This window comes from Gopherus flavomarginatus, chromosome 2 (genome assembly GCF_025201925.1).
Source record: "Gopherus flavomarginatus isolate rGopFla2 chromosome 2, rGopFla2.mat.asm, whole genome shotgun sequence".
Taxonomy (NCBI): Eukaryota; Metazoa; Chordata; order Testudines; family Testudinidae; genus Gopherus; species Gopherus flavomarginatus.
The window spans coordinates 269477203-269505025 of NC_066618.1; the positions used below are offsets into that span (position 1 = coordinate 269477203).

At 44.0% G+C, this 27823-nt stretch overlaps 1 protein-coding gene across 1 annotated transcript in view; it reads right to left on the bottom strand.

The window, feature by feature from the left end:
- Positions 1 to 27823, bottom strand: part of NUDCD1 (NudC domain containing 1) — a 159704-nt gene that overhangs the window by 127227 nt on the left and 4654 nt on the right. Inside the window, exon 2 of the mRNA XM_050940947.1 lies at positions 6681 to 6835. Coding sequence (XP_050796904.1) covers positions 6681 to 6835 — 155 coding nt within the window. The remainder of the gene's footprint in view (positions 1 to 6680; positions 6836 to 27823) is intronic.

The window sequence follows — 27823 nt, forward strand, 5'->3', positions numbered from 1 at the left end:
GACTGTTTTAGGAGTCCTCTGAACAATGGACATTCAGAGGCAATGCACAACCATTCCCCTTCTTGAAGGGGGAATCAGAGTCCAGGGATCTGTTCTGACAGAGGTAGAGAGTGTCTGAGGACAATAGACCAAACAGTCTGAAGAAGTCCCAGTGTTGAGGCAGCCTCAGTGAAGGTCTCCAGCAACCTGAGTTCTTTTAAGAAAAGAACGATCTAACACTTTTCTTTAACATGGCCTTTGCCAAGGCACAATAAGCAGGAGGTCACAGCCCACATGATGGACAATGTTTGAAGCCCATAGAGTGCTGCTTAACCCTACAGTGATGGGCAGCACATACTAACTATGACCTCTAAACAGAACATAATAAACTAATTACACTACACTAAAACCACTACAACTACTATCTGCTGCTAATTTACATTACTAAGGTCTGAGCCACAAACTATGATGCAGAAGAAAAGCCACGAGGAGAAAAACAACACAGGGAGTTCTGATTCAGGCTGCACGTGGTAAGAAGGAACTGTAGGGAAAGCAGTCAGGGCTGTGCCAACCTCGTATAGCTTTGAGAGGAGCCACAAGGCCTATAGGGCATGCATGCCACCCCAACAGATCTTGTTACAAGAAAAATATCTCCAGCTCTCTGTGCGCTAGACAATCATACACCTGAGTGGAATACACATCTGCAACCACTCAAAGAAGAACTAAAATCAATTTACTTCTGAATAAGACCTGGCCTACACTACAGATTACGTCTACGTCATAAACTACAATGTTGCTCCTGCCGATTTAAGTCGTTCACTATGCCAGTCTAATAACTCCACCTCCACAAGAGACGTAGCTCTTGGGTCGATGTAGTTAGGGTGATACAGTATCTTTGTAGACACTGTATTACTTACATTGCCTGTTGGCTGTCAGCCCCTGGCAGCAGGGGGAGCCTCCAGCTACAAGCCCTGAGCATGGCTCACAGCTCAAGCTATTGGACTGTGGCAGCTTGGAGGGCCTCCAGCTGCAAGTCCCACAAAGGGCTCACAGTACCCTACAATGCACCACACAGTTAAGTTGATCAAATAGAATATGCATTTTACATAAAACTCTTCTCAACCTCAACGTAAATTCCAACATAGGATGCAAATGTAGAAGCACAATACTCAAGAGTTCCACTGAATGTCACTGAGAAACTGAGGTATCAGTCCTCCTTTCATTTAACCACCATGAGGCTGAATGTGATAGTGGAAGAATTTTTACATTTCCACACTGTGCTTTCGGCTCAGATAATGTTACTTCTTTCTCAACTAGGTTTAAATAGCGTTCTGAACACCATACTGCAGTTTAGAACAAATGTACATGATCATCTCTCATCTTTTTCATTTTATGTTTGTTATCTGAAAAAGAAGCAAAGACTTCCTTGTAGTCATCTCTGCATTGTGGATGGCATCTTTGGTAAGCTAGTTATAATAGTTATTTACATCATATTCGCAGGTGTATGTAAAGCACTTTGATCCTTAGAGGAAAGTTGCTACAGAAGTAGATATCTTGTAGATCCTAGCAGAAGAGAAGGTATTTACTTGCCTTTTTAAAAATCTGGTAAAGTAATGAAGGAAGGACACAAGATCTATCCCCTTGGAAAATAAATTTGGACTTAGAATATATATGTTCTTCATTTCACTTTCTATTTTGATAGATATTGCCACTTAAGTCAATGGTGATACCATTTAACTACATGATATAAATGAGTATCATTGACTGGAAACTATATCTTGTACAGATATACATTTGATAGATATGAAGTTTCTGTATACAAATTAATTTTCATACCTTTAAAAAGTTCTCTCTATTTCAAACAAAACAGTCATGAAACAAGTGATTTCTCTGCTTAGAATATGAGGATGTGACAAGTAATCACAGACTTTAATAGAACAAAAAAACTCATGGGAGGATATTAATGAGTCTTAGTGATATTTCCCTATTCGTTGCCAAGGGATTTCTGTAGAGTGAATTGTACTATGAAAAAATATCCATGTGATTTCAATTAACTGCATATGACAGATGCCAATGACTGTCTCTTATGAAGTGGGCAATTATGTTCTTGATTAAATGCTCAAAAAAATTATAGTTGGATAGAGTATTTCACTATTTTTAACAAACAAAAAAAAGTTAGACTTCGGTGTGATGGGATCCATAAAAACCTTCCTTTCTCAGCCCTATAATACAGTAAAACTACAAATAATTGGCCCTGTTGCAAACCCACTCTTCACAAATGCTTCCGTTGGACTGGTGTCTTTCTCCCAACATTTCTGCTAGGAATACTGACTGTTCCCTGAGATTTGGCAATGTCCAAAACCCATAGGTAACGTTTCTGTATCTCTAGGAGAGACTGTCAACTCCTTCTACAGCCTTACCTTACAAGAGGAAAGCAGCTTATAGAGTGTCACTCTTCCCCAAAAGCCCTACGATGGGGGTATTTCATGCCCAGTAGCTTTGCGCAAACACTTTTAACTCAAGAAAGAGAGGAGCCTCTGTCATAGTATAAATTCCCAAATCTGGACCTTAGCGTCCAGGATATGGGTACTAGCATAAATTCCCAGCTTAGATCCTGTACTGCTGCTACCAATCAGGACTTAGAATAGAGCGTCTGATAGACTCTAGTCGGCCCCAAGACCCAAATTCCTTGAGTCTCACAACAAAGGGGAATAAACTATTTCCCTTCCCCCTCCTCCCCTCCAGGTGTTCCCTCCCTGGGCTCCTGGAGAAATATACAGATTCAAGCTCCGTGAATCTAAACAAAGGGATTCCCCCTTCTCTTTTCTTCCTCCCAGATCTTTCCCGCCCTGGGTACACTAGATCACTGTGATTCAAACTTTTTGAATCACAACACAGAGAAATCAGGTGGGTTCCCCCCCACTCCTTTTTCTCTCCCTCCCTTCTCCTTCCCTGTTAAGTACAGACTCAATTCCCCTGAGCCTCAACAAGGGGAAAAAAAATCAGACAGGTCTTAAAAGCAAAACTTTTAATAAAAAGAAAAAATAAAAAGGTCTCTCTCTGCAATTTAGATGGTAAAAAGTTACAGGGTCTTTCAGCTTATAGACAATAGAAAGCTTTCTCCAGCAGAAATACAATTTAAAATACTTTCACCCAAATACACATTAAAACTCTACCAGCCAGATACACAGTTGCAAATACAGAAAAACAATTAAAAGACTAAACTGTCTTTCTACTTTTGTACTTACAAAATTGGAACAGAAGATTAGAGAGCCTGTAGGTATGTGTGGTCACTCTCAGAGCCTAGAAAGAACAAAGCAAAACCCAAAACCCACAAACAAAGGCTTCCCTCCACCTAGATTTGAAAGTATCTTGTTTCCTGATTGGTCCTCTGGTCAGGTGTTTGGGTCCCTGTTTGTTAACCCTTTACAGGTAAGAGAGACATTAACCCTTAACTATCTGTTTATGACAGCCTCAACCCATCCACATACTAAAATGCTCCAGTTCCAAGTCCTAAACAGAATGAGCAACCTGGGTTCCCTCTTAACCTTGAACTGCCACCGTGGACCCACTTAATCTCTCAGTGATTGTTTCCTTCATCCCAGAGATTTGTTTTCCAGTTCAATCACTGAAATGGATTAGCATAGCCATGGAGATTCCATTCTCCATCTTAAAGGGTCAGATATCTCATTACTGCCACTAAGTGTAATTGTGGCTTAAATACATGACAGCAGGGTTAATCCAAGTTCTGTAGAGTTCAGAGATAACAGTATAAAAAGACTGCATGGTCCTGAAAGCAATATGCAGAAGATTGTGTATCTAAAAGTTAAGGTGACAAAGCAATATGCAAATTGTCTAGGCCATTTGAAGGAAGATAGGCCTTTTGAAGGAAGATAGGAAATAGGGTAGCTGGATAATCTTTTGGTAAGACAGACCATCTCCTTCCTCATCCCCTTTGCTGAGTCAGCTGAGGATTCCCCTCCATTTTTATCTCTAACGATGCCACTCTTCAACCTCATCATTGCAGCCAACTTGCTTTCAATCAAGGTAAATGGGAAAGTATATGTAATCATCACTGGTCTTAAACATCTACAAGATTATAATTAAGTGATTACAGATATCCCTTCCCACCTCCTAAAAATCTTTAATGGCCTTCATTTCAAACCCAGACATAGCCTGGGAAAAATCCCACATTTCAATAAGGAGGCCACCATCAAAACACAGATATGAGAAAGGAACAGGAAAGTAATAGTAAACGACAAATTTGTATTTTATAGGCTTATAGTCTCTATAATTCTCAAGCTGTAACAATGTTCCACAATTCCACTGACATGTTATATAAATTCAGCACTGCTTTGAAAACTGAATTAGCTGCCCTGAGTCATTCACTACAAGAGAAAATCTTATGTGAATGAGCTATCAGCATTTTATTTTGCCTCTGACCTTAAAATGTTAAATCAAGAAAATGCATGAGGCACTGCTGTTTAAATTAACAACTAGATCCAATTATGAACAAAGTGTTTATCTAACCAAAAGAAAATGTTTAAATCCATACTGACCAGTGAAAAGTGTTGAGTCAATCACAAGTTTTCAGCCATGTTCTTACACAATACTTGGAAAGATTGTCCAATAAAATATAAGCCTCAATTGTCAGAGATATAGACAGGGCCGGCGCTACCATTTAGGCAGCCTAGGCAATCGCCTAGAGCGCCAGAATAATTAGTGGGCTCCGTTTTGCTGGAGGGAGCGGCAGGCAGCTCCGGTGGAGCTGCCACAGTGGTGCCTGCGGAGGGTCCGCTGGTCCACGGCTCAGGTGGAGCTGCCACAGTCGTGCCTGCAGACGGTCGGCTGCTCGCGCGGCTCCGGCGGAGCTCCCCCAGACACCACTGCGGCAGCTCCACCGGAGCCGCAGAGCACCGGACCCTCCGCAGGCACCACTGCGGCAGCTCCATCGGAGCCGCGGGACCAGCACGCAGGGTGGCGAAATTGCCATCTGCCTAGGGCGCTCAAACTCCTTGTGCCAGTCCTGGATATAGACTTAATTCACATGGGATGGGCATGTCCGAAACTAAAAATATTAACTTTGAAAATGACATTTTAGTATCACCAGTAACATGTTCTCCTATTCCCCATGAATCCCAATGTCTGCTTATTACAATTATTGTTAAGTACAATACCAGTCATGTATCAGAAACATTGTGTCCAGGCAGTATTTTCCCTTGCAGAATACAGAATTACCATATAATGGAAACTATTGAATCCAAATAACATAGCCTCAAAATAGAGCATAGATTCTATTACTGGAGAATGCTGATATAAAACCACAGAATCACCATCTTTTATTGTTTAGTCTAATTCAGCGTTTTTCAAAGTTCAGGTCGTGACCCAGTACTGGGTCATGGCATGTCAGGCACTGGGTTGCTCTGGTCAGTGTCGCTGACTGGGACATTAGAAGTCCCATCAGTGGAGATGCCCAGGTAAGGCAGGCTAGTCCCTACCTTTTTCGATAATGAACTGCAACCTGAAAGGGGCCATCAATGGGTCCAGCTTCTAGACAGGGGGGCCACAGGGCTTCGCGTGCTGCCCCCACCCCAAGCACTGGCTCTGCACTCCCACTGGTCAGGAACTGGCCAATGGGAACTGGGTGGGCAGGCAATGCCTGTGAGTGAGAGTCGCGTGAAGCTGCTTGCGCGCCTCCGTGCAGGAGCCTGACCTGCTGCTGGCCACTTCCGGTGCGCAGCATGGTTCGGTATGCCTGGACGGGGGGAAGGATGCTTCTGCAACCTGGCTGCGCTGCTAACTGGGAGCCGCCGGAGGTAAGTCTGTGCCTCAACCCCACATTCCAATCCCCTGCCTCAGCCCTGAGCCCCATTCCCAACCTGGAACTCCTTCCTGCACTCTAAATCCCTCATTCCTGGCCCCACCCCAGAGCCTGCACCCCCAGACCAGAGCCCTGACTCCCTCCCACATCATAAACCCCTCATGCCCAGCCCCAGACATGAACAATTTTCTTCAGCTGGATCCCCAGAAAAAAAGAAGTTTGAAAACCACTGGTCTAATTTACTCTGATTCCACTCAGTAAACCCAAAGGTCCTTCACCATGTACTTGGCCCAAATTAAGTTTTTGGTCTGTACATGCCCTAGTCACTAACTCCCACCCCTCACAACCTCTCTTCCTATGCTTATACAGTGAAGAGACTTTCAAATTAAAAAAAGAACATGTCAAGGAGAATTAAGGAGGATTATTTTGCCAACTAGAAAAGGATGCCCACTCTTTTCTTCCCTTCATCCAGCCACTAAGCACCCTCCTCTTCCCCTTTCAGAATGAAAATAAAGTAGGATACTTTTTAAAAAAGGAAGAGCTGGGAGAAAACAGTACTGAAACCCATCACTTCCTTGATTTTTGTTTCAAACACCACACCCTACCTTGCACCCTCCTCTCTTTTGCCAAGTCATAGATACCAAGATCAGAAGAGACCATGGGTGGTTATCTATAGTCTGACCTCTGGTATAACAAAGGCCATAGAACTCCCTCTCAACTTCCCTTGTAGATTCCTCCCTTCCCGACCCCTCCCCCCCACTTTCTACACTCCTCCTAGGATTTTCCCCTCTTCAGTTTTTTGAGCTTGCATACTATTCATTTTCTTTTCTCTTGTCCCACCATACCTCTTCCATTTTTTTAAAATAAATGTTATTCTTACCAGAGTCACCGATAAATTCATAACCCTTCCAAGTTGATCAACATAGTAGACATTATCCTGGTACCAAGAATCAAGATGTAGGTAATTATACATGCCAAAGGCACGCATGTGGTCCAGGGTATACTGATCATCTCGAAGTTTCACTTCTGCTACAGCTGAAAAATAAAGCCAGAAAGACTGTTTTAACAATGAGAAAATGCAGTTAATCATATTGCATTATTAACCTTTTGACCTTGTAGTTGGGTGGCGCGCCTTCCAAATTTGTGCTGAAAGCTTAAGGATTTTAAAGTTTTTTGCATGCAGGCTGGCTTAAAGAGACTGAGGATGGGAGGAACTATGTTTATGTGATCACTACTACAATCCATGCCTTGGCTCCACACTGTCCCTCCCCCACACATGCAACCTCTCAGAAGTGGTGTGCCAAGTCTTCTTTTATTCACTCTAATTTAAGGTTTCGCATGCTGGTAATACATTTTAACGTTTTTAGAAGGTCTCTCTCTATAAGTCTATAAACTATTGTTGTACGTAAAGTAAACAAGTTTTTTAAAATGTTTAAGAAGCTTCATTTAAAATTAAATTAAAATGCTGATCTTATCAGTTTAGTGCAGTGGTTCTTAACCTGGGGCGATGCACCCCCTGGGGCAGGGCCAGTGCAAAGATATTTTGAGCCCTAGGGGAAACTTCCACCTTGGGCCCCCCCACCCCGCACATCAGTTCATTGAGGGGCAAATCCCAACAAGCCTTTATAGATCCCAGGGGCCAGCTTGCCCGGGGCCAGCCGTGCCCAGGGGCTGCTCCCCAGATGAGGTCCCCCCCCACACTCCCTGAACTCCCCTGGAGGGTGCACAGCCCCCCCCATGAGCCCTCCCCACCCCACCTCAGTGGCCCCTACCCCGAGTCTACTCACTGGCTTTCCTGGGCTTGGGCCGCTGCAGCGGCTCAGCAGGGAGGAGCTGCCTTCCGGAGGCACCAGAGAGCCAGCATCCCACTTGCGGCAGCAGCGAGCCCCAGCCATGGAGGTGCTGGCGCAGTGCAGGGAGGCAGCAGCCCTGCATAGGCGGCGGCACCACTAGTGGGGAGCAGCTGTGCCCCCTGTCCCTCCTGCCCAGGCTGCGGCCCTTTTCCACCTAAGGGGCTCCTGCAGGCTGCAGTGGATATATGCGGGCACCAATCCCATGCGCCTCCCCCTCTCCAGCTCTCCCTCACCTAGGATTACGATATTTCAACAATCAAAAAGAGGGGAGAGCCCTGTCTTAGCCCCACCCCCATCCACTCCTCCTACTTCCCACCCTGACTGCCCCTGTCAGAACCCCCAACCCCACTCCTTGTCCCCTGACTGCCCCCTCCTGGGACCCCTGCCCCTAACTGCCCCTCAGAACCCCATCCCCTTCCTAAGCCTCCTTGTCCTGACTGCCTCTTCCTGAGACCCCCCTACCCTAACTGCCTCCCTAGGGCCCTACCCCCTACTTGTCCCCTGACCACCCCAACCCTTATCCATACCCCCGCCCCCAGACAGACCCCCGGGACTCCCACGCCCTATCCAACCATTCCCCGCCCCCGACAGGACCCCAGAACTCCCAACCCATCCAATTCTCCCCCTGCTCCCTGACTGCCCCCTGGGACTCCTCTTACCATGCCTATGCTGGTGAGACGCTGGCTCCACGTGGAGACAAATTCCATGTGGAGTGCTGAGGCAGTGGGAGGGAGGGAGCTGCGGGAGGGGCAGCGGCAGCTCACACTTCCGGGACCTGCAGAACCTGAGTGCGGTGAGGGGGAAGCCAGGGGGCATGCCTGCACAGGCTGTGGCCTGGTGCCCCCCCAGGGGGCTCCTGCATGCATGCAGGCGGCGGTCACCGTGTGCCTCTCGCCTCCCCGTGCTCAGATTCTGCATCTCCCAGAAGTGTGAGCCGCCGCCTCTCCCGCAGCAGGCTCAGGGCCATGTGCCCTTGCGGCTCACACTCCCAGGAGCCGCAGAACCTGAGTGCGGCGAGGGGGAAGCCGGGGGGGGGGGGGGCACGCTTGCCACCAGTCTGGAGCCCCAGCCGCCAGCCCTGCTCAGCCTCCTGCCAGCTGAGTGAATGGAAGGCCAGGCTGCCAGGATGCTGAGCGGGGCCGGGACTCCGGCCAGCAGCCGCACGCCAGGCAAAAATCGGCTCGCGTGCCACCTTTGGCATGCATGCTATAGGTTGCCGACCCCTGATCAAAAGCATAAAGGTTTCTGAGGCCTGGTCTACACTATGCGTTTATACCGATTTTAGCAGTATTAAATCGATTTAACGCTGCAGCCATCCACACAACGAGGCCCTTTATATCAATATAAAGGGCTCTTTAAACCGGTTTCTGTACTCCTCTCCGACGAGAGGAATAGCGCTGAAATCGGCATTACCATATCGGATTAGGGTTAGTGTGGCCGCAAATCGACGGTATTGGCCTTTGGGCGGTATCCCACAGTGCACCATTGTGACCACTTTGGACAGTAATCTGAACTCGGATGCACTGGCCAGGTAGACAGGAAAAGCCCCACAAACTTTTGAATTTCATTTCCTGTTTGCCCAGCGTGGAGCTCTGATCAGCACGGGTGGCCATGCAGTCCAAAATCCAAAAAGAGCTCCAGGATGGACTGTAAGAGACATACTGGATCTGATCGCTGTATGAGGAGGCAAATCTGTATGGGGAGAGCTCCGTTCCAGAAGATTAAATGTCAAAGCATTTAAAAAAAATCTCCAGATAGAGGCCACAGCAGGGACTCAGCATAGTGCTGTGTGACAAGCGAATGGAAAGCCAAAGAATCAAATGGACGCTCATGGAGGGAGGGAGGGGGTACTGAGGACTCCAGCTATCCAGCAGTCCCCACAGTCTCCAAAAAGCATTTGCAATATTGGCTGAGCTCCAAATGCCTGCAGGGACAAACACATTGTCCGGGGTGGTTCAGGGTATAGCTCGTCAATTTATACGCACACACACACCCATGAAAGAAAAGGGAAAAAAATAGTTTCTTGACCTTTTTACACGTCACCCTATGTCTACTGCATGCTGCTGGTAGATGCGATGCTGCGGCACTGAACAGCAGCACCCTCTCCTCTCCCCTCCCCGGTGGCAGACGGGTACAATATGACTGCTATCCATCATCATCATCAGCCAGTGAGCGCTCCTGACTGGCCTCAAGTGAGGTCAGCCGGGGGTGCCTGGGTAAAAATAGGAATGACTCCCTGTCATAAACAGATAGCTAAGGGTTAATGTCTCTTTCACCTGGAAAGAAGTAACCTGAAACACCTGACCAGAGGACCAATCAGGAAACAAGACTTTTTCAAATCTGGGTGGAGGGAAGTTAGTGAGTGAGTCCTTTGTTCTTGTCTTGTGCCTGTCTCTCTCTCGGCTATGAGAGGATTTCTGTCTCTTGCTTTCTAATCTTCTGTTTCCAAGTTGTAAGTACAAAAGATAAAATAGTGATTTATAGGGTTTTTATTTTGTATTTACATGTGTGTAGTTGCTGGAATGTTTTGAATTGTATTCTTTTTGAATAAGGCTGTTTATTCACATTTCTTTTAAGCAATTGACCCTGTATTTGTCACCTTAATACAGAGAGACCATTTTTATGTATTTTTTTTCCTTTCTTTTTAAGACCTGTTGGAGTTTTTCTTTAGTGGGGAACTCCAGGGAATTGAGTCTGTGCTCACCAGGGAATTGGTGGGAGGAAGAAGTCAGGGGGAAATCTGTGTGTGTTAGATTTACTAGCCTGACTTTGCATACCCTCGGGGTGAAGAGGGAAGTACTTCTGTTTCCAGGACTGGAAATAGGGAGGGTGGAATTCCTCTGTTTAGATTCATGGAGCTTGCTTCTGTGTATCTCTCCAGGAACCCAGGGAGGGAACACCTGGAGGGGGGAAGGGAAATGGTTTATTCCCCATTGTTGTGAGACTCAAGGAATTTGGGTCTTGGGATCCCCAGGGAAGGTTTTTGGGGGGACCAGAGTGCCCCAAAACACTAATTTTTGGGGTGTTGGCAGCTTTACCAGGTCCAAGCTGGTAACTAAGCTTGGAGGTTTTCATGCTAACCCCCATATTTTGGACGCTGAGGTCCAAATCTGGGAATAGGTTATGACACTCCCGGTCATTCCCAGTAGATGGTACAGAACGGCTGGTAACCGTCTTCATCATAGCAACTGGGGGCTGAGCTCCATCAGCCCCCTCCTTTCATGTCTAAAGAAAAGATTCTGTACTGCCTGGACTATCATAGCAGCTCGAGGCTGTCTCCCCCTCATTTTATCTCACTAACAAGTCAGTGTTTTTTATTCCTGCATTCTTTATTACTTCATCACACAAATGGGGGGGACACTGCAACGGTAGCCCAGGAGGGTCAGGGGAGCAGAGAAGCAACGGGTGGGGTTGTTGCAAAGGCACCCCCAGAATGGCATGCAGCTCATCATTTCTGCGGGATCTGACACGGAGTGGCTGTGCTCTCTGGTTCTCTAGCACACTTGCCCCATATTCTAGGCAAGACTGATTCTATTTTTAGATAAACCATAAAGGAGGGAATGACCTGGGGGGGTCATTCCCATTTTTGTCTTTGCGCCCCCGGCCAACCTCAGCCAGAGGCAGCCATGATAGCAGCAGACGGTACAGAACGACTGATAACCGTCATCTCATCGCCAATTTACAATGGCATGGCAGACGGTACACAACAACTGATAACCGTCTCTGCTATCTTGCAAAGGCAAATAAACGCTGCTGTGTAGTGCTGCAGTATCACCTCTGTCAGTGACATCCAGTACACATACCGTGACAGTGATAAAAGGCAAAACGGGCTCCATGGTTGCCATGCTATGGCATCTGCCAGACCAATCCAGGGAAAAAGAACGCGAAATGATTATCTGCCATTGCTTTCACGGAGGAAGGAATGACTGACGACATTTACCCAGAATCACCCGCGACACCATTTTTGCACCATCATGCATTGGGATCTCAACCCAGAATTCCAGGGGGCGGGAGAGACTGCGGGAACTACAGGATAGCTACGAGATAGCTACCCACAGTGCAATGCTCCAGAAATCGATGCTAGCCTTGGTACATGGACGCACACCACCAAATTAATGTGCTTAGTGTGGCCGCGTGCACTCGACTTTATACAATGTTTTACAAAACCAGTTTATGTAAAATTGGAATAATCCCATAGTGTAGACGTACCCTGACAGAAGTATACCACCATAGTAATGAAAGAAAAAAAATGTCTACCTCCATCACAATTGCAAAACCACAGCCTGCAGGGTTATTCCGCCTGGCAATTTGGACTTCATAATTCAGTCACGGGGTCAAATCACCAGACACTAAAACTCATAGACTCATAGACTCATAGGTCAGAAGGGACCAATCTGATCATCTAGTCTGACCTCCTGCACAAGGCAGGCCACAGAACCCCACCCATCCAATTTTATACAACCCCTATCCCAGGACCGAGTTATTGAAATCCTCAAAAATGATTTGAAGACCTCAAGCTGCAGAGACACCACCAGCAAGCGACCCGTGCCCCACGCTGCAGGGGAAGGCGAAAAACCTCCAGGGCACCTGCCAATCCGCCCTGGAGGAAAATTCCTTCCCGACCCCAAATATGGCGATCAGCTAAACCCTGAGCATGTGGGCAAGAGTCACCAGCCAGCACCCAAGAAGGAGTTCTCCGCAGCAACTCAGTACCCATTGCATGCAACATCTCCCCGCAGACCATTGAGCAGACCTGTCTGGTGGTAATTCAAGATCAATTGCCCAAATTGACGATCCTATCATAACATCCCCTCCATATACTTATCAAGCTTTGTCTTAAAGCCAGGAAAGTCTTTTGCCCCTACTACTTCCCTCGGAAGGCTATTCCAGAACTTCACTCCCCTAATGGTCAGAAACCTTCGTCTAATTTCAAGTCTAAACTTCCTAATATCCAGTTTATACCCATTCGTCCTCGTGGCTACATTAGTACTAAACTTAAATAATTCCTCTCCCTCCCTAACGTTAACCCCCTTGATATATTTATATAGGGCGAGCATATCCCCCCTCAGCCTTCTTTTGGCCAGGCTAAACAAGCCAAGCTCTTTGAGTCTCCTTTCATAAGGCAGTTTTTCCATTCCTCGGATCATCCTCGTAGCCCGTCTCTGAACCTGTTCCAGTTTGAATTCATCCTTCTTGAACATGGGACACCAGAACTGCACACAGTATTCCAGATGGGGTCTCACCAACGGCGTATACAACGGTACTAACACCTCCTTATCCTTGCAGGAAATACCCCGCCTGATGCATCCCAAAATCGCATTTGCTTTTTTAACAGCCGTATCACATTGGCGACTCATAGTCATCCTGCTATCAACCAGTACCCCAAGGTCCTTCTCTTCCTCCGTCGCTTCCAACTGATGCGCCCCCAACGTATATCCAAAATTCTTATTATTAATTCCTAAATGCATGACCTTGCACTTTTCACTATTGTATTTCATCCTATTTCTATTACTCCAGTTTACAAGGTGGTTCAGATCTTCCTGACTAGTATCCCTGTCCTTCTCCGTGTTAGCAATACCCCCCAGCTTCGTGTCATCCGCGAACTTTATTAGCACATTCCCGCTCTTTGTGCCAAGGTCAGTAATAAAAAGGTTAAATAAGATCGGTCCCAAGACCGATCCTTGAGGGACTCCACTGGTGACCTCCTTCCAGTCCGACAGTTCACCTTTCAATACGACCCTCTGGAGTCTCCCCTTTAACCAGTTCCTTATCCACCTTACAACTTTCATATTCACTCCCAGCTTTTCCAATTTAACTAACAGCTCCCCGTGCGGAACCGTGTCGAACGCCTTACTGAAATCTAGGTAAATTATATCTACCGCATTTCCTTTATCTAAGTAATCCGTCACCTTCTCAAAGAAGGAGATCAGATTGGTTTGGCACGATCTACCTTTAGTAAATCCGTGTTGCAGTTCGTCCCAATTACCATTGACCTCTATGTCCTTAACTACTTTCTCCCTTAAAATTTTTTCCAAGACCTTACATACTACAGACGTCAAGCTAACAGGCCTATAATTACCCGGATCACTCTTTTTCCCTTTCTTAAAAATAGGAACTACATTAGCAATCCTCCAGTCATACGGCACAACACCCGAGATTATCGATTGCTTAAAAATTCTCGCTAACGGGCTCGCAATTTCACGCGCCAGTTCCTTTAATATCCTCGGGTGGAGATTGTCCGGGCCCTCCGACTTCGACCCATCAAGCTGTTCAAGTACGGCCTCTACCTCAGTTGCAGTAATATCCACTTCCATATCCACATTCCCGTTTATCATCCCTCCATCATCGCAAGGTTCCTCACTAGTCTTATTAAAAACCGAGGCAAAGTACTTGTTTAGATGTTGGGCCATGCCTAGGTTATCCTTAACCTCCATTCCATCCTCAGTGTATAGCGGCCCCACTTCTTCTTTCTTTGTTTTCTTCTTATTTATGTGGCTGTAGAACCTTTTACTATTGGTTTTGATTCCCTTTGCAAGTTCCAGTTCAATGCGGCTTTTAGCCTTCCTCACTTTATCCCTACATGTTCTGACCTCAGCAAGGTAGCTTTCTTTACTGATCCTGCCTTCCTTCCACTCCCTGTAAGCTTTCTGCTTTTGTCTAATCCCCTCTCTGAGTTGCTTGCTCATCCAGTTTGGCCTGCCACTCCTGCCCATGGTTCTTTTCCCCTTTCTCGGGATGCAGGCTTCCGACAGTCTCCGCAGCTGTGACTTAAAGTAATTCCAGGCCTCCTCCACATTTAAATCCACTAATTTCTCCGTCCAATCCACTTCCCTAACTAATTTCCTTAACTCTTTAAAATTAGCCCTCGAGAAGTCAAAAACCCTAATCGCAGATCTACATTTGTTTATCCTTCCATCTAGTTTGAACTGAATCAGCTCATGATCACTCGAACCAAGGTTGTCCCCTACCACCATTTCTTCTACGAGGTCCTCACTGCTCACCAACACCAAGTCTAGAATGGCATCCCCTCTTGTAGGTGCTTCAACTACTTGATGAAGAAATCCATCCGCTATCACATCCAGAAAAATCCGACCCCTATTATTCGTGCAAGTACTCGTCCTCCAGTCTATGTCCGGGAAGTTGAAGTCCCCCATAATCACACATTTCCCCTTTGTGTTTACTTCATTAAAGACATTAAAGAGGTCTCTATCCATATCCCAATCCGATCCCGGCGGTCTGTAGCACACCCCAAGCACTATCTCAGGGGAAGCTCTAGTTGCTTTTTTACCCAGCGTGATTTTTGCCCAGACGGACTCCGTGTTATCCATTCCATTGCATCTTATTTCGCTACATTTAATTTCATCATTGATGTACAAGGCTACTCCCCCACCTTTGCCTTTCTTCCTGTCTTTTCTGAACAGCACATAGCCTTCAATACCCGTGCTCCAGTCATGAGTACTATTCCACCAGGTTTCGGTAATCCCTATAATATCCGGCTTGACTTCCTGCACGAGTAACTCCAGTTCCTCCATCTTGTTACCTAGGCTCCTCGCATTAGTGTACAAACCTTTTAATTTTCGGCGTTTGGCGTCAGTGACATTCTTTCCCCCGTCGTGCACAAACTGTCTGCCACCAGCATCACCCGTTACTCTGGTTTCTACTCCACTATTCCTCCTTGGATCAAATCTTGGGGCCACAAGGGTATCCCCGCTCACTTTGTTTACTTCCCTCTCCAGGTTATGTTCTGGCGTGGAGATCTCCCGAACATTTCCCAACCATCTCCCCCAACTTTCTAGTTTAAAGCCCTCTTGATGAGGTCGGCGAGCCTCCATCCTAGAATCCTATTTCCCTCCTTGCTGAGATGAAGTCCATCCTGAGCAAACAGTCGTCTATCCGTAAATGCGTCCCAGTGACCGTACATACCAAAGCCCTCCTTATAACACCACTCCCTGAGCCATCTGTTGATCGCCATAATCTTGTCCCTCCTTCGTCGCCCCGCTCTAGGAACCGGCAGAATCTCACTGAAGATCACCTGAGCCTCGATGTCTTTAAGCCTCTTCCCCAGTCTGAAATAGTCCTCCTTGATACTGTCCAGTGAGTAACTAGCTGTATCGTTCGTTCCCACATGAAGGATAATCAATGGATTTTTTCCCGCTCCCGCTAAGATCGTATTCAGGCTCAAGTCCACATCCTGTATCTTAGCCCCCGGCAGACAGCACACTCTTCTGTTCTCCCGATCCGGTTTAGTTACAGGCCTGTCTACTCTTCTCAGTAGAGAGTCTCCAATCACGTAGACTTGCCTTTTCCTGGTGACAATGCGATTCTCCGGTCTATCCCCCACAGCAGCTGGCCGTGATTCCTCCTGATTTGTATTCGACCTCACAATCCTCCTAGGGCTCGTACTTGATGTCGCCTCCACTGACTGCTCCCCTCCATCTGCAGGACTAGCTGCTTGCCTCTTCTTCCTTGCCGTAACTCCTTCAGCAGCCCGCTGTGTTCCATCTTCATTTCCCAACTCAGCAAACCTATTCCTGAGTTCTATTTGTCCATCGCTGGCCCGTCTTATCCTATGTCTGGTTCTCCTAGTGACATGCTTCCACCGTCCACTTTCCTCACCCAGCAGTCCCTCCTCAGAATCCTTAGGTCCTGCTTTTGTCCGCTCGCCTGAGCTTGTCCCCTGTGCCTCATCAAGTCTGTGTTCCATCATCTGCTCAAATCCCCTTCTAAACTCAGCCAGTTTCCACTTGCATCTCCAGTCCCCTTACCTTTTCCTCCAGCAGCTCTATCAGACGACACTTCATGCAGACGAAACTCCTTTCAGGTGCTCCTTCTAGGACCATGTACATGCCGCAGCTGCCGCACCCAGTCATCCTCAGTGTGTCTGCACCTGCTGCCTCTGCCTCCATCGTAGCGGTGCAACTCTGTGCCTGGCAATCCACGCCTCACACCGCACCGCAGGCCACCGACCAGCGCAGGGCTGCCTCTTCCCTGGTCTGCCTTCCTGGTTCCTCTGCCTTGCTCTCCCCTGCAACCTCCCCCTGGAAACTCCCACTGAAACTCCCCTGTTAGCCGCTCTGTTCGCCGCCTCCTGTGCCGCTGCAGCTGACTGAACCAGAGTTGGCCACATTAGCCACCATGCCACTATTTGATGGTATATTGCCTCAACACATTCACTGAAACTGAAGGAGTCTTGAGAAGGTCCTTCTTGACTAATAAATACCAAACTATTCATGGCTAATGGAAGTTACCAACACCTCCTTCAGGTAAGTAAATCTACCACTTAATTTACTTGAAAAATACAGTCATCCATCCAATCCTCAAAATAAATAAAATAAAAAGCCACAACTCAGTCCTTAAGACTGCTCAGCAATTTCCCCCCCTTGATAGTTTAGTAGGTTCACTTCTCTGAATGAGATGTTTTAATTTGCCCACTCCTGCAAAAATCATTGATAAAGTAGCAACAAGCAAGCAAACATCACCACATGACACTGGGTTTCAGACCACAGCACAGTCTATACCTACAAAGTTAGTGGAAAAATCCAGTCATTCTTACATAAAACCTTTATAAAATGACTGTGTAAGCATACCTTTTCATAGTTGTTGCTATTGTTAAGTTGCAAGTATCAACCCCATAGCAGCCCAAATTATGTGGCTTTGCAGAATTGTACAATGGATTTCAGCTTCTCTGCATTGAAGAAGACGTTACTGTCCCATTCCACAAGCTTTAAAAGGATTTTCTTAAAGTATCAAAAATGAAGAGGGGAAAAAAACGTACCAGCGATGATTGAATCAGTAAGGCTCTCTCTTATTTTTAAGTTAATTTTAACTAAATATTTTACAATAGTTAGCACATAAAGACAGCTATTACCAAAAGGCACTTGAGAAGTGTTTGTGAAATGAAGCTTTATCAAAGAGATGTTATCGTGACCTAATGAGTTTTAAAAAATTGTATATGTTTAGTGAGGAAAAAAAGACTGATAACAGTATTCAAATATGTTAAGGTTGGTTATAAGGAGGACAGTGATCAAGAGTTTTCTATATGCACTGAAGATATGACAACAGAACCTGCAGCAAGGGAAATGTAGTTTAGGAAAAACTTTCTAACTACAGTGGTAGTTAAGCACTGGAATAAGCCTGCAAGGGAGGTTGTGGAATCCAAGTCATTGGAGGTTTTCAAGAATAGGTTAGAAGGTTAGACAAACACCTGACAGAGATGGTTTAGGTATACTTGGTTCTACCTAAGCACAGAAGGATGGACTGTATGACCTCTCAAGGATCCTTCCAGCCCTTTATGATCCCAAAATAAGACCAGAGAACAGAGTGAATATATTGTAATTAATTAAAAACTAACAGGAAACAGTCCAAGACAATTATTTCAGTGGAACCAAGCTGATAATATATCAGTACATGGAGCAGATGTTAACAAAACTAATCTTTTTTGGCTTAGTAGGATTCACGCACTGAAGCATTTAAAGGATTTTCACCTAGAAAGCAACAGGTATTGTCACACTCAGTAACAAGCTTTTCAAACACAACAATGGGAGCTGTGGGGCCAAGTGCTCAGGGCAGGGCAGCACGCAAATCACGCAAAGCCACCTAGCCCTGCCTCTGCCTAGGAGCAGCAGGGACATGTTGCTGCTTCCAGGGAGCCACGCGGTGCCAGGTAGGGAGTCTGCCAGCCCCACACCAACTGGACTATAAACCGGACTTTTAATGAAGAGCAAAAATGCCGGTTTATAGAGCTTTCCACAACACTTTAAATTCCAGAAACATATAAATCAATTTATAAAGAACAGTTTAGGTATTAAAATGAAACAAAATAACCATGCCAGAAAAGATCCAGCTATTTAAGTGGTCAAGTTTTACATTCTTGGGAAATACTGTTTACAAAGAGCTTTAGAATGGGCACTAATGGAAGTGGCAAGGGAAGTTTGAAGAGTAGACTTGAATGGAATGTGGAGGTAGAGATCTTAACAGTGATTAATTTTAATTCATATTAATGGACTAACTGGTTAGTAGTAAACCATTTGTGTCCCTTTTATTGAACATTCACTCAGCTACGAAGGAAATTATATATGAAATTAAACAATATTTCAGTCCTACTGTGTAAGTTTACCAGGGAATGGATTATCAATCACAATTTACAATAAATATGTCCTAATCAACTTCTATAACATAGCTTGTTTATGCTAACTTGATAGGCTCCTCCATAAATTAATTTATTTTCCATAGATTAGATACCAATACCATTTTTGTAAGTATAATTGAACGACAAAGTAAGATAGAACATAAAGCTTTTCCCTTCAGACTTACTGCCAGAACACAAAGGACTAGTAGGAAAGCTACAGTAACCCATACAGACGTAATTACACTGCTCTACAGCCAAAATGCTTCTGAAATAAATGTAGTCCAACTTTACTAATTCTGGGTCACTGAGAATGAAAATGATGTTTAAAATTGTTGATTGGCTCTAGTTTTCAAGATATGCCATTGGGTCAGTATAGACGACCCTTGACTTGGGAATGGTGGAGGATAAGTGAGTTATAAAGGGAAGGGATCTCAATTTAAACCAGAAATGATTAAAATACATCTTTGACTGGATCTATGAATAAATCTATGACTGGGTTTGGACACTACTTGCTTTTGAGGCAAAACAATGAATGACACAATCGGAAGCTGGTATTGCGTCACACATGATATGAATTGCATCATGTTATTCCTAGAAGTCATGGATGATGCAATTGTAACGAAGCTTACATCACTCTGCTGAACAAATTGTCCTATATCAGCTCTAGAAATCATACAGTGCCGTGCTCTCTTCTTTGTCAGTGTTTGATTTTGCAAAGGGACACATTTCTGTTTAGCCAAAGTGAGCAGAGATGCCTCGTACTTGTGTGAACAGTGCAGATAACTTCTGCTATGTTTGTGGTGAAGTGACTGTTGCATAACAAAAGCGCAGTCTAACCACTATGGTTAAGAAAGCCTATCACCTTTCTTTTGGCTGCAAAATTGGAGATCAGGACAAGAGGTGGGCCCCACACATATGCTGCAACACTTGTGCAACAAATCTTCGCCAGTGGTTGAACAGGAAAAGGAAATCTATGCCTTTTGCAGTGCCAATGATTTGGAGAGAGCCAACAGATCATACCAGCAATTGGTGCCTCCAGTTGGGAAAGGTGTGTCAAAGAAGAAAAAGTGGACTGTGCATTATCCAAACATTCCATCAGCTATACGCCTGGTACCCCACGGAGAAGGACTGCCGGTTCCTGATGCACCAGAATCACTCTCACTTGGGTCAGACCAGGAAGAGGAAGAGGATGAGGATGAAACTTCTGGTCCTGGACCATCAATGTCACAGGACCCACATTTTCTCCCATCCTCCTCCTCTGAACCACACCTCATAACCCAAGGTGAACTGAATGACCTTGTCAGGGATTTGGAACTACCCAAGAGTAAGGCAGAGCTGTTGGGTTCCAGACTACAGCAGTGGAATCTCCTGGCAGGCTATCAGGGCAAATGGAGCCCACCAATGCTTGCAGACTATTGCTGGACAGTGACAAGAGATGCTCCATTTAATGAATACAAGTGAGAAGCCAAGAAGCGCCGAGTAGACACTGAATAGGACTAAACTATGTACATAATAGTTTTTTGCCTTTTGTTTCATAATAGATTTTATTTATATAACCCTTTTGCTGATTTTTAAAGTGTTACATAAACAGGATAGGTAAAATATCATGTAAAGCAACCATAAACACATGAAAAGACCTAGGTTTACAATTCATGATTAAAACTCTACTATCTACACAAAACATATTGACATAAAATGTAAAAACTTAAATATCTTAGAAATAGTAGCCAGTTGTTTTAATTGTCATATTTGAATTCAGCACATCAAAATACATAATAAATATCACATTTTATCTCTGAAGCAGACGACTTCTCAAAAATTGTAGACCAGTGTTATTAGTTCACTTCAGTGCACTGCTTAAAAGCGTGGTAATTCACATGCTGCTTGTGCACAGTTCCCCAGCACTTAACTTTTTCTAAATCAAGTTTAATCAAACTTATCAAATGCACTTATCCTGCTCAGGACCCGTTGCAAGTATTAAGTTTCATATTAAATATGATGAAAAGACCATCCTTTGTAATATAAGCACCTTTGTAATAGACTCAGAATATCAGGGTTGGAAGGGACCTCAGAAGGTCATCTAGTCCAACTCCTTCTCAAAGCAGGACCAATCTCCAACTAATTCATCCCAGCCAGGTCTTTGTCAAGCCTGACCTTAAAAACCTCTAAGGAAGGAGATTTCACTACATCCCTATGTAATCCTACAAGCAACATGTGGCTGGCTGCTTCACTCACACACACAGACCAATTTTATTTCTGAGGGATGGGCAGGATGGAAGAAAGGCACATTGGATTAGCAATTGTGCAACATGTTAGCACCTAGATAGGGGAATATTAATAACAAGATTAATACCATTCATACTTTGCTTCTGTTAGTCTATCTTGAAAAAGGAGTCTCTGCATAGGACTGCTCCTTGGGGGAAGGGACAATATTTTTTAACACAGTGAGGGCCTGATCCTTGTTAGACCTTTTGGGCACTACTGTGATACAAATATTAAGCTACTACTTATACTGCTGGATATCTCTATGGCATTTGATCATGTTGGCCATCAATACTCCTGTTGTGTCTCAGAGACAAAGTAGGGATGAACAGAACAGTCAGATGGCTCCATTCCTTCCTTTCAGACTGAATCCACAGGGTTGGAGACAGCTATTCTTTCACATCTAGAATCTTCACTTGTGGAGTTCTACAAGGCTCAATGCTCCCCTTCTACTCTATTCAATACCTACATGAAGCTGAAGGGGAGATTTTGAAATAGCATAAGCAGAAATGCCAGCAGTACATAAACCCGGCTCTACATTTTGCTAGCATCAAATGCTAACAGCATTAACTCCTCATATCTTGATGCTTAAGAGCCATCAGCACTCATATGAGGCTTAGAAGGATTAGATTTTTAATCGATAAATCAGTAAATGTCAAGTTTACCACACACAAACCACAAAAAAAATTTCCATTGATGATAAAAATTTAGAGCTATGCATTGGAAGAAAAATGATTCTTGAAAACAGATATTTACTTTGTATATTTTCATATGATGTTGACAATTTGTGCTTTAACTTTTTGAAACTCAGCATTTACTGTCAGTAAATTGTCTGACCTCCCCCCATAATATCCCATATCTGTGAAAATTTAAACAGAAAAATTGAAAAAAATGCTTAAAATCCATAATATTGCACAAGTGAAAAATTAAAATAAAACAAAATAGAAAAAAAATGCTTAAAAACAGAAATCCACCAAAACTATACAAAAAATTAGTTCTGCCAATCCTATCAATAGAGGACTAAAACTAAACTGCTGCAAGATGGAGGTTGCATGATGGAGGAAAAAAGAATTGCAATGAATTCCCCATGTATATATTACCCTCCTCCATCATAGTAATTTGCCATTCAGTCATCATGGGTCTTTTGGGACTCCTTTTTACTTTTACATACTAATAGTCAAATTAGACAAATAGTCACAGCTGCTAAAAACTCTAAGACACAACTGGCCAGAAGTCTGTGCTTCATACTACAAGATTTTGATTTGGCCACAGCAGTTCACACATTCACAATTTGATTACTGCAATTATCATGCCCAAGAATGAAGCCACCAATTCTGATAAAGGTCCCCTTGGCTCTAAATTCAGCAATCTGCTTGTTCAACAGTGTGCGCTATGAACATCCTGCTCTCTGCACTGGTTCCCTCTAGAACAACATAATTAAATTCAAGATTATAGTCTCAACATTCAAAGCACTCCATGGAACACCTCTCCCCCATCCCTCATTTTCCATTTATGCAACTACAATTTCTGTGAAGCTATGATATATCAATGAGGGTGAGCCTCATGAGAATGGGAGACAGAGCTCTTGCAGCATACAAAAAGATGAATATATTATCTGGAATGACCAGTTACTCAAGATACTGGATGGTTTGGATGTGTGCTTCAGTGAATGCACTGATTTGTTTTATTTCCCTCCTGAAATAATTTCAGAAAGCACTAAACATCTGAAACTACTTTTATATAAATCATCTATTAATGGGATCCAGGTATTGTATGAAATTGAGATGTTAAACAGGTCCCAAGTGTGGGACTTAAGGTCTCATGTTGTACTTTCTTTTAAACGTCCAAATTAATGGTTATATTAAATAACTGAAATAAGATTATGGCAAACTACTCCTGGGGGAATACTGCACCACTGCGCACATGCAGAACTCATGTCCCCTGAAGATTTATTTTTCCTCCATAGAAAATACTTTCTGCCAAAGAGGCACTGCAGTTATGTCTTTCACCTGCCAGGGGCTGCTATGGCACTAGAACTGAGGGCAGCCCACTCGCTGACCAGCAGCTGATAGAGAGGAGGAGAGTCTGCATTTCTCACTGCACTCTGATTGCAGGGCCAGGTGAGGAGGCATGGGATATGGACAGAGCATGGCACATGAGGCTGCTGGGAGTCACAGATGGGGGTTCAGAAGGCCTAGTAGGGGGACAGATTGGGGCAGGGGCTCAATGGGAGTGCAGGCACACATGGCGACAAGGCAGATGTGCTTGACTGAATGGGAGAGGCTAAGGGTCAGGCCAGGGTCTGCATCAGGGAAGTCAACTCCCTAACAATGCCCCCACCCCCAGGGGAAAAAAAAAAAAAAGAAAGAAAACCTCGTTCCATACTTCTCCCCACCGATACTCAGTAACACTCCTGGGTCACTCCCAGGCTCCTTCCCAGCAATTACTTCCCTCTCCCTCAGCTTCTCCATTAAACCTGACTCTCCCAAGCATTGCACTGCTTCTGAGCGATGCAGGAAATATATTTCTGTATTGTAGTTTAAATGAATCATTACTCATAGCTCTGTATTAATATGCCTAATAAAGAATCTATTTGTCAAAAAACCTCTGCTGTAGCATTTTTGTTGTCTGTATTGTTACAGATGTACTTGCTGACAGGTATTTTGGAATAAATAATTGAAACTGGCATGATTATATGGTATTATTTTGACTAATATGCAAAATTGTGCAGAATTTTTAATTTTTGGTAAAGAATTCCCCCAGGCGTAGTAATAAGTGTCCTTCAGGTTATACCAAAAAGTTTTGCTTAAAGTCTTCAGCCCTAAGTAAATAAAATGAAGCAGGTTCTACAAATAAAAGAAGCCTGTGCACAAGTGCCATCTGCTGTCATTTTACCAAATGCTTAGGTAGTGTTTATAGGAGAAGGGCCTAAACAATGAGGAAGTTTAGCCCTTTTTTCCTACACTCCTCAAGGGTCAAATTTTCTTGGCAGTCCTAAGAGAGGAAGAGGAAAGCAAGAGAACTGAAGGCAAAAAATAAGAGGAAGCCAAGAGAGTAAAGGAGGTAAATCAGGAACAGAGGTTAGACTAAAGGAAAATGACTGAGAATTTAAGCGGGATCAGTCAGAAAAGAAATGTTTCTACAAAAAAATAATTCTGAGGAACAGGAATGCTTCAGGAAACACAGCCTTTGACCCACTGGTTCAAATTCAGCCAGGAAAACAAAACAAAAACAAAAAAAATGAATATTTTTTGTAAAACCTGGGATTTTTTCAGTAAAACAAAATTGGTTTAAACTGAAAGCAAAGTGGCTTAAATATGGGAAAGTTCCTCCAGGACACTCAAATCAGCATCTTCATCAGCACTAAGTACTGTAGTGTGTTTTTGTTTGCCTTTTAAGAAGAGTATCAAGAACTTTCAGAAGGAACCAGGCCTCCTTACCCACCTTTGAAAGTTTTGGTATTCGTTTTTTTCTTGTTTAATTGATACTACTATTTTTCTGTACTGATAGGACATTGTCTCACAAGTGGTTTTCTAAAAATGAAATCTGATAAAGGTCTGTAATCATAAGCCTTGTCCAACAAACCAGCAGCAGCAAAGTAACTGTCTTATGACCTTTTCTAGATTTTTATTGTCTTCAATACATTCTAGGTTGAGAAAACTACCAGAAAACATTTTTAAACTGTTTATTAAATTTGCCTTCATTTTGGACAAGAAGTGCTTAACATGCTTCCATATACTCCTATTCTTTGCTTTGCAATGCCACCCTGTGGATGAAACCTGGAACTTCATGTATACTTATTGAAATACTGCACTGGAAAAAGGTCATATTAATTCTCTGCAGGTGTCAATCTGCATAGCTCTCATTTGTTGTCCAAATATATTAGTTGTGCCCTGGTTCTGTGGCCCCTCCTTCAGTTGAGGGAGTTTGAGACCTTAAAGTTTCAAGCGGGCCTAGGACCACCCTCCCAAGATCCAAATAGGCTACAAAGTCCCTATTTATTGACCATAGGTATTTTCCTAGGTAATTATTTTTGTTTTAAAACCTGCTTTAAGAAATTAAGCATAAATGTTAAATTAATAACTGTACCACTGGATTGTGTCAGCATGGAAAGAATGTAAGGATTACATCACTGCAATGAGCATGCCATTAAGGAAAGCAGGCTTCTGTATTCCTTTATTCATATGTCACATGTAAAATAGTTAGCTGGAAAAAAAAAAGATAAATAAAAGGTCATCTGAAAAATACATACTGATTGGTGAAGTATTTTTTTACTGGATTTAGTTACTAAAAAAGATATTAAACAAATGAGATCTATTGTGCACTGCACTCACAAAACAGACTAAGCAAGACAAAATAATACAGCAGATATTAATTTACAAGAGAAAGAAAATATGTTAAGGGTTAATTCACAAGTGATTTATGTCTATTGCAAGAACAATTTACATTAAATATATGTAAACCAATGGAATTATGAAGTAGGAAAAAAACTTGCCAGCATTTTCCTCCGGAATATCTGTGAGACAAGAAATTAAAATGACACAAAGACAGAAAAATACACCTCTGCCTGAGGTTCAACCCAGTTCTATGAGTCTAGGTGTAGAGAGCCCTGCCTACTCACTGATATTGATTTTCTGTTTCCCTATCAGCCTCTCTCTTATACCTCTTCCTCAGACCAATAATGAAAGGGAAAGAACTTGAACAGGAGTTAGTTGTTCTCTGGGTCAGTGCCTCTGAACCCTGTAACAGGAACACCAATTTCATTAAACTGGACTGTGTTATTGTGCAGTTTTGTTGTTGCCAATCACACAATGACATTTGGCAGATGCATCTTAAAAAAAAATGTTTTTAAAGTTGAAATTCAGAATGAAGGAAAGAGTAATTTGCAGAGTAAAAAAAAGTCATGAAAAAAAAACCTTAATTTCTAAATCCTTTACAAATGAAATACTTAAGTTTTCACCAAAGTTAAAGAATGTTTATAATACGCGCATACATGTTTATAATATACAAAAACATTCACAATCAAAAAAATTTTTTAAAAGTTATTAACATACATTTAATTAATAACCATATTATTTAATAACACAAATTATTTCCCAACTTCACTGATTTGTTTTAAAGAGTTGCCTCACCCTTTTATTTTCTAGGCTGGAGCAGTAACAGCAGATGGGAAGATTTCTTTACATTTGAGAGCAGTCATTACCTTAGGCTCTCCAACATACAAACTTCCTTAAATATTTTTTTACTCTTGGGGGAATTCTATGCCCCTATGGATGCACAGCATTCATGTCCCCTGCAGATTTCTTTGCTTCCGTCCAGGAAAATGACTTTGACAGGGAAGCAAAGGGAAGCCACAAGAGCAGTCATGCAACTCTCCTCAGCAGTATGTTTTGGGTGCCCAGCGCAGTTGACAGAGAGGTAAATCACTGTGGGGTAGGACTGGGGAAAACCTGGCTGGTTGCTCCTACCCTGTGCCAGGCTCAGCTGCTAGTCCTGTCTGGGCTGGAGAGGACAGGACTGCCTCTTCTCCTGCATGGCATCTGGGGCCGGGGCCAGGTCAGACCCACCCACAGATTTCTCCCCAGGCTGCAGGAAGTTCTGCAAACTCCCATCCCCTCCCCGCTTCTTGTGCCCATCACTCCTCAGCTGCAGGGGGGTGGGATCACTGTATAGGGAGCTGCTCCCCCATCCACCTAACTACGTGCATCCAGAGCCTCCTGCCAAGCCTCACCCCCCTGCACCTGGACCAACCAGACAAGAAACCTGCACCGAGATCCCCACCCACTGAGCTCCACACCCCCAGTATCTGGGGCTCTCACACACATACAGACCCCGCTGATGAGCTCTATTCCCTCCCACACACACCCAGACCCTCCCACCCCCTGCTGAGCCTCAATCACCTTTACCTGGATCCCCCTGCAGAATCCCATTACCACTGCACCCAGAACCCCCTCCCCCCAACAAGCCCCAGTGTATCCAGATCCCCCATGCACCCCACACTGAGCTGCCTGCATCCAGATCGCCCCACACAGAACTCTCTCAGCTCACACCTGGATCCCCCCACACTAAGCCCCTCCATACTTGGATTCTGCCGGGCTGAGCCTGCCTGCCCACACCTAGTGCACCTGCCACAGAGGGACAGGGCCTTGGGGTATTTCTAGGGCAGGCCCAGTCCCTGCGCCATGTCAGGGTTGGGTACAGCCTCACCAATAAGTCCGTGTCCTTGGGGGGAGCTGCAGAGTTGTTTCCCACCTCTGTGCAGCCAGTGGCCTGTGCTCCCTAGTGTCATGCTGGAGCCTCCACATTTATTTGACAAATAAAATTTGAAGAATTTTAAAATATTATGTGCATAATTTTTAGAGTTTTGGCACAGAATGCCATCAGGAATAATTTTTCAGAGATGACACCAGTTTGATCTTCAAGAATATGTCAAAGGCATGTTTTTAATTAGGTGACCATTCTGGAGGAAAAAGTCTGTCATTATGTTTACATCCATTTATTTATACTTAAAAAAAGATTAGCAATTTTTTTTAATGTGAAAATTATACAGTCAAAATGAAATGGTTTTCTTTAGCACCCATATTGGACACAGGATCATCACATTTAAGTCAGCTTGTGGACACTTTTGTTTAGGCTGAAATTTTCATGCTGGGAGTCTGCCTCAGGCTGACTTTTTTTTTTTTTTTTAATTTCAGTCAAAATGATTCACCCACGTTGGAGAGGGAGACTAGGAAAAATACATGATTGTACACATTAAAACATTCTGGAGACCTTTTCTGA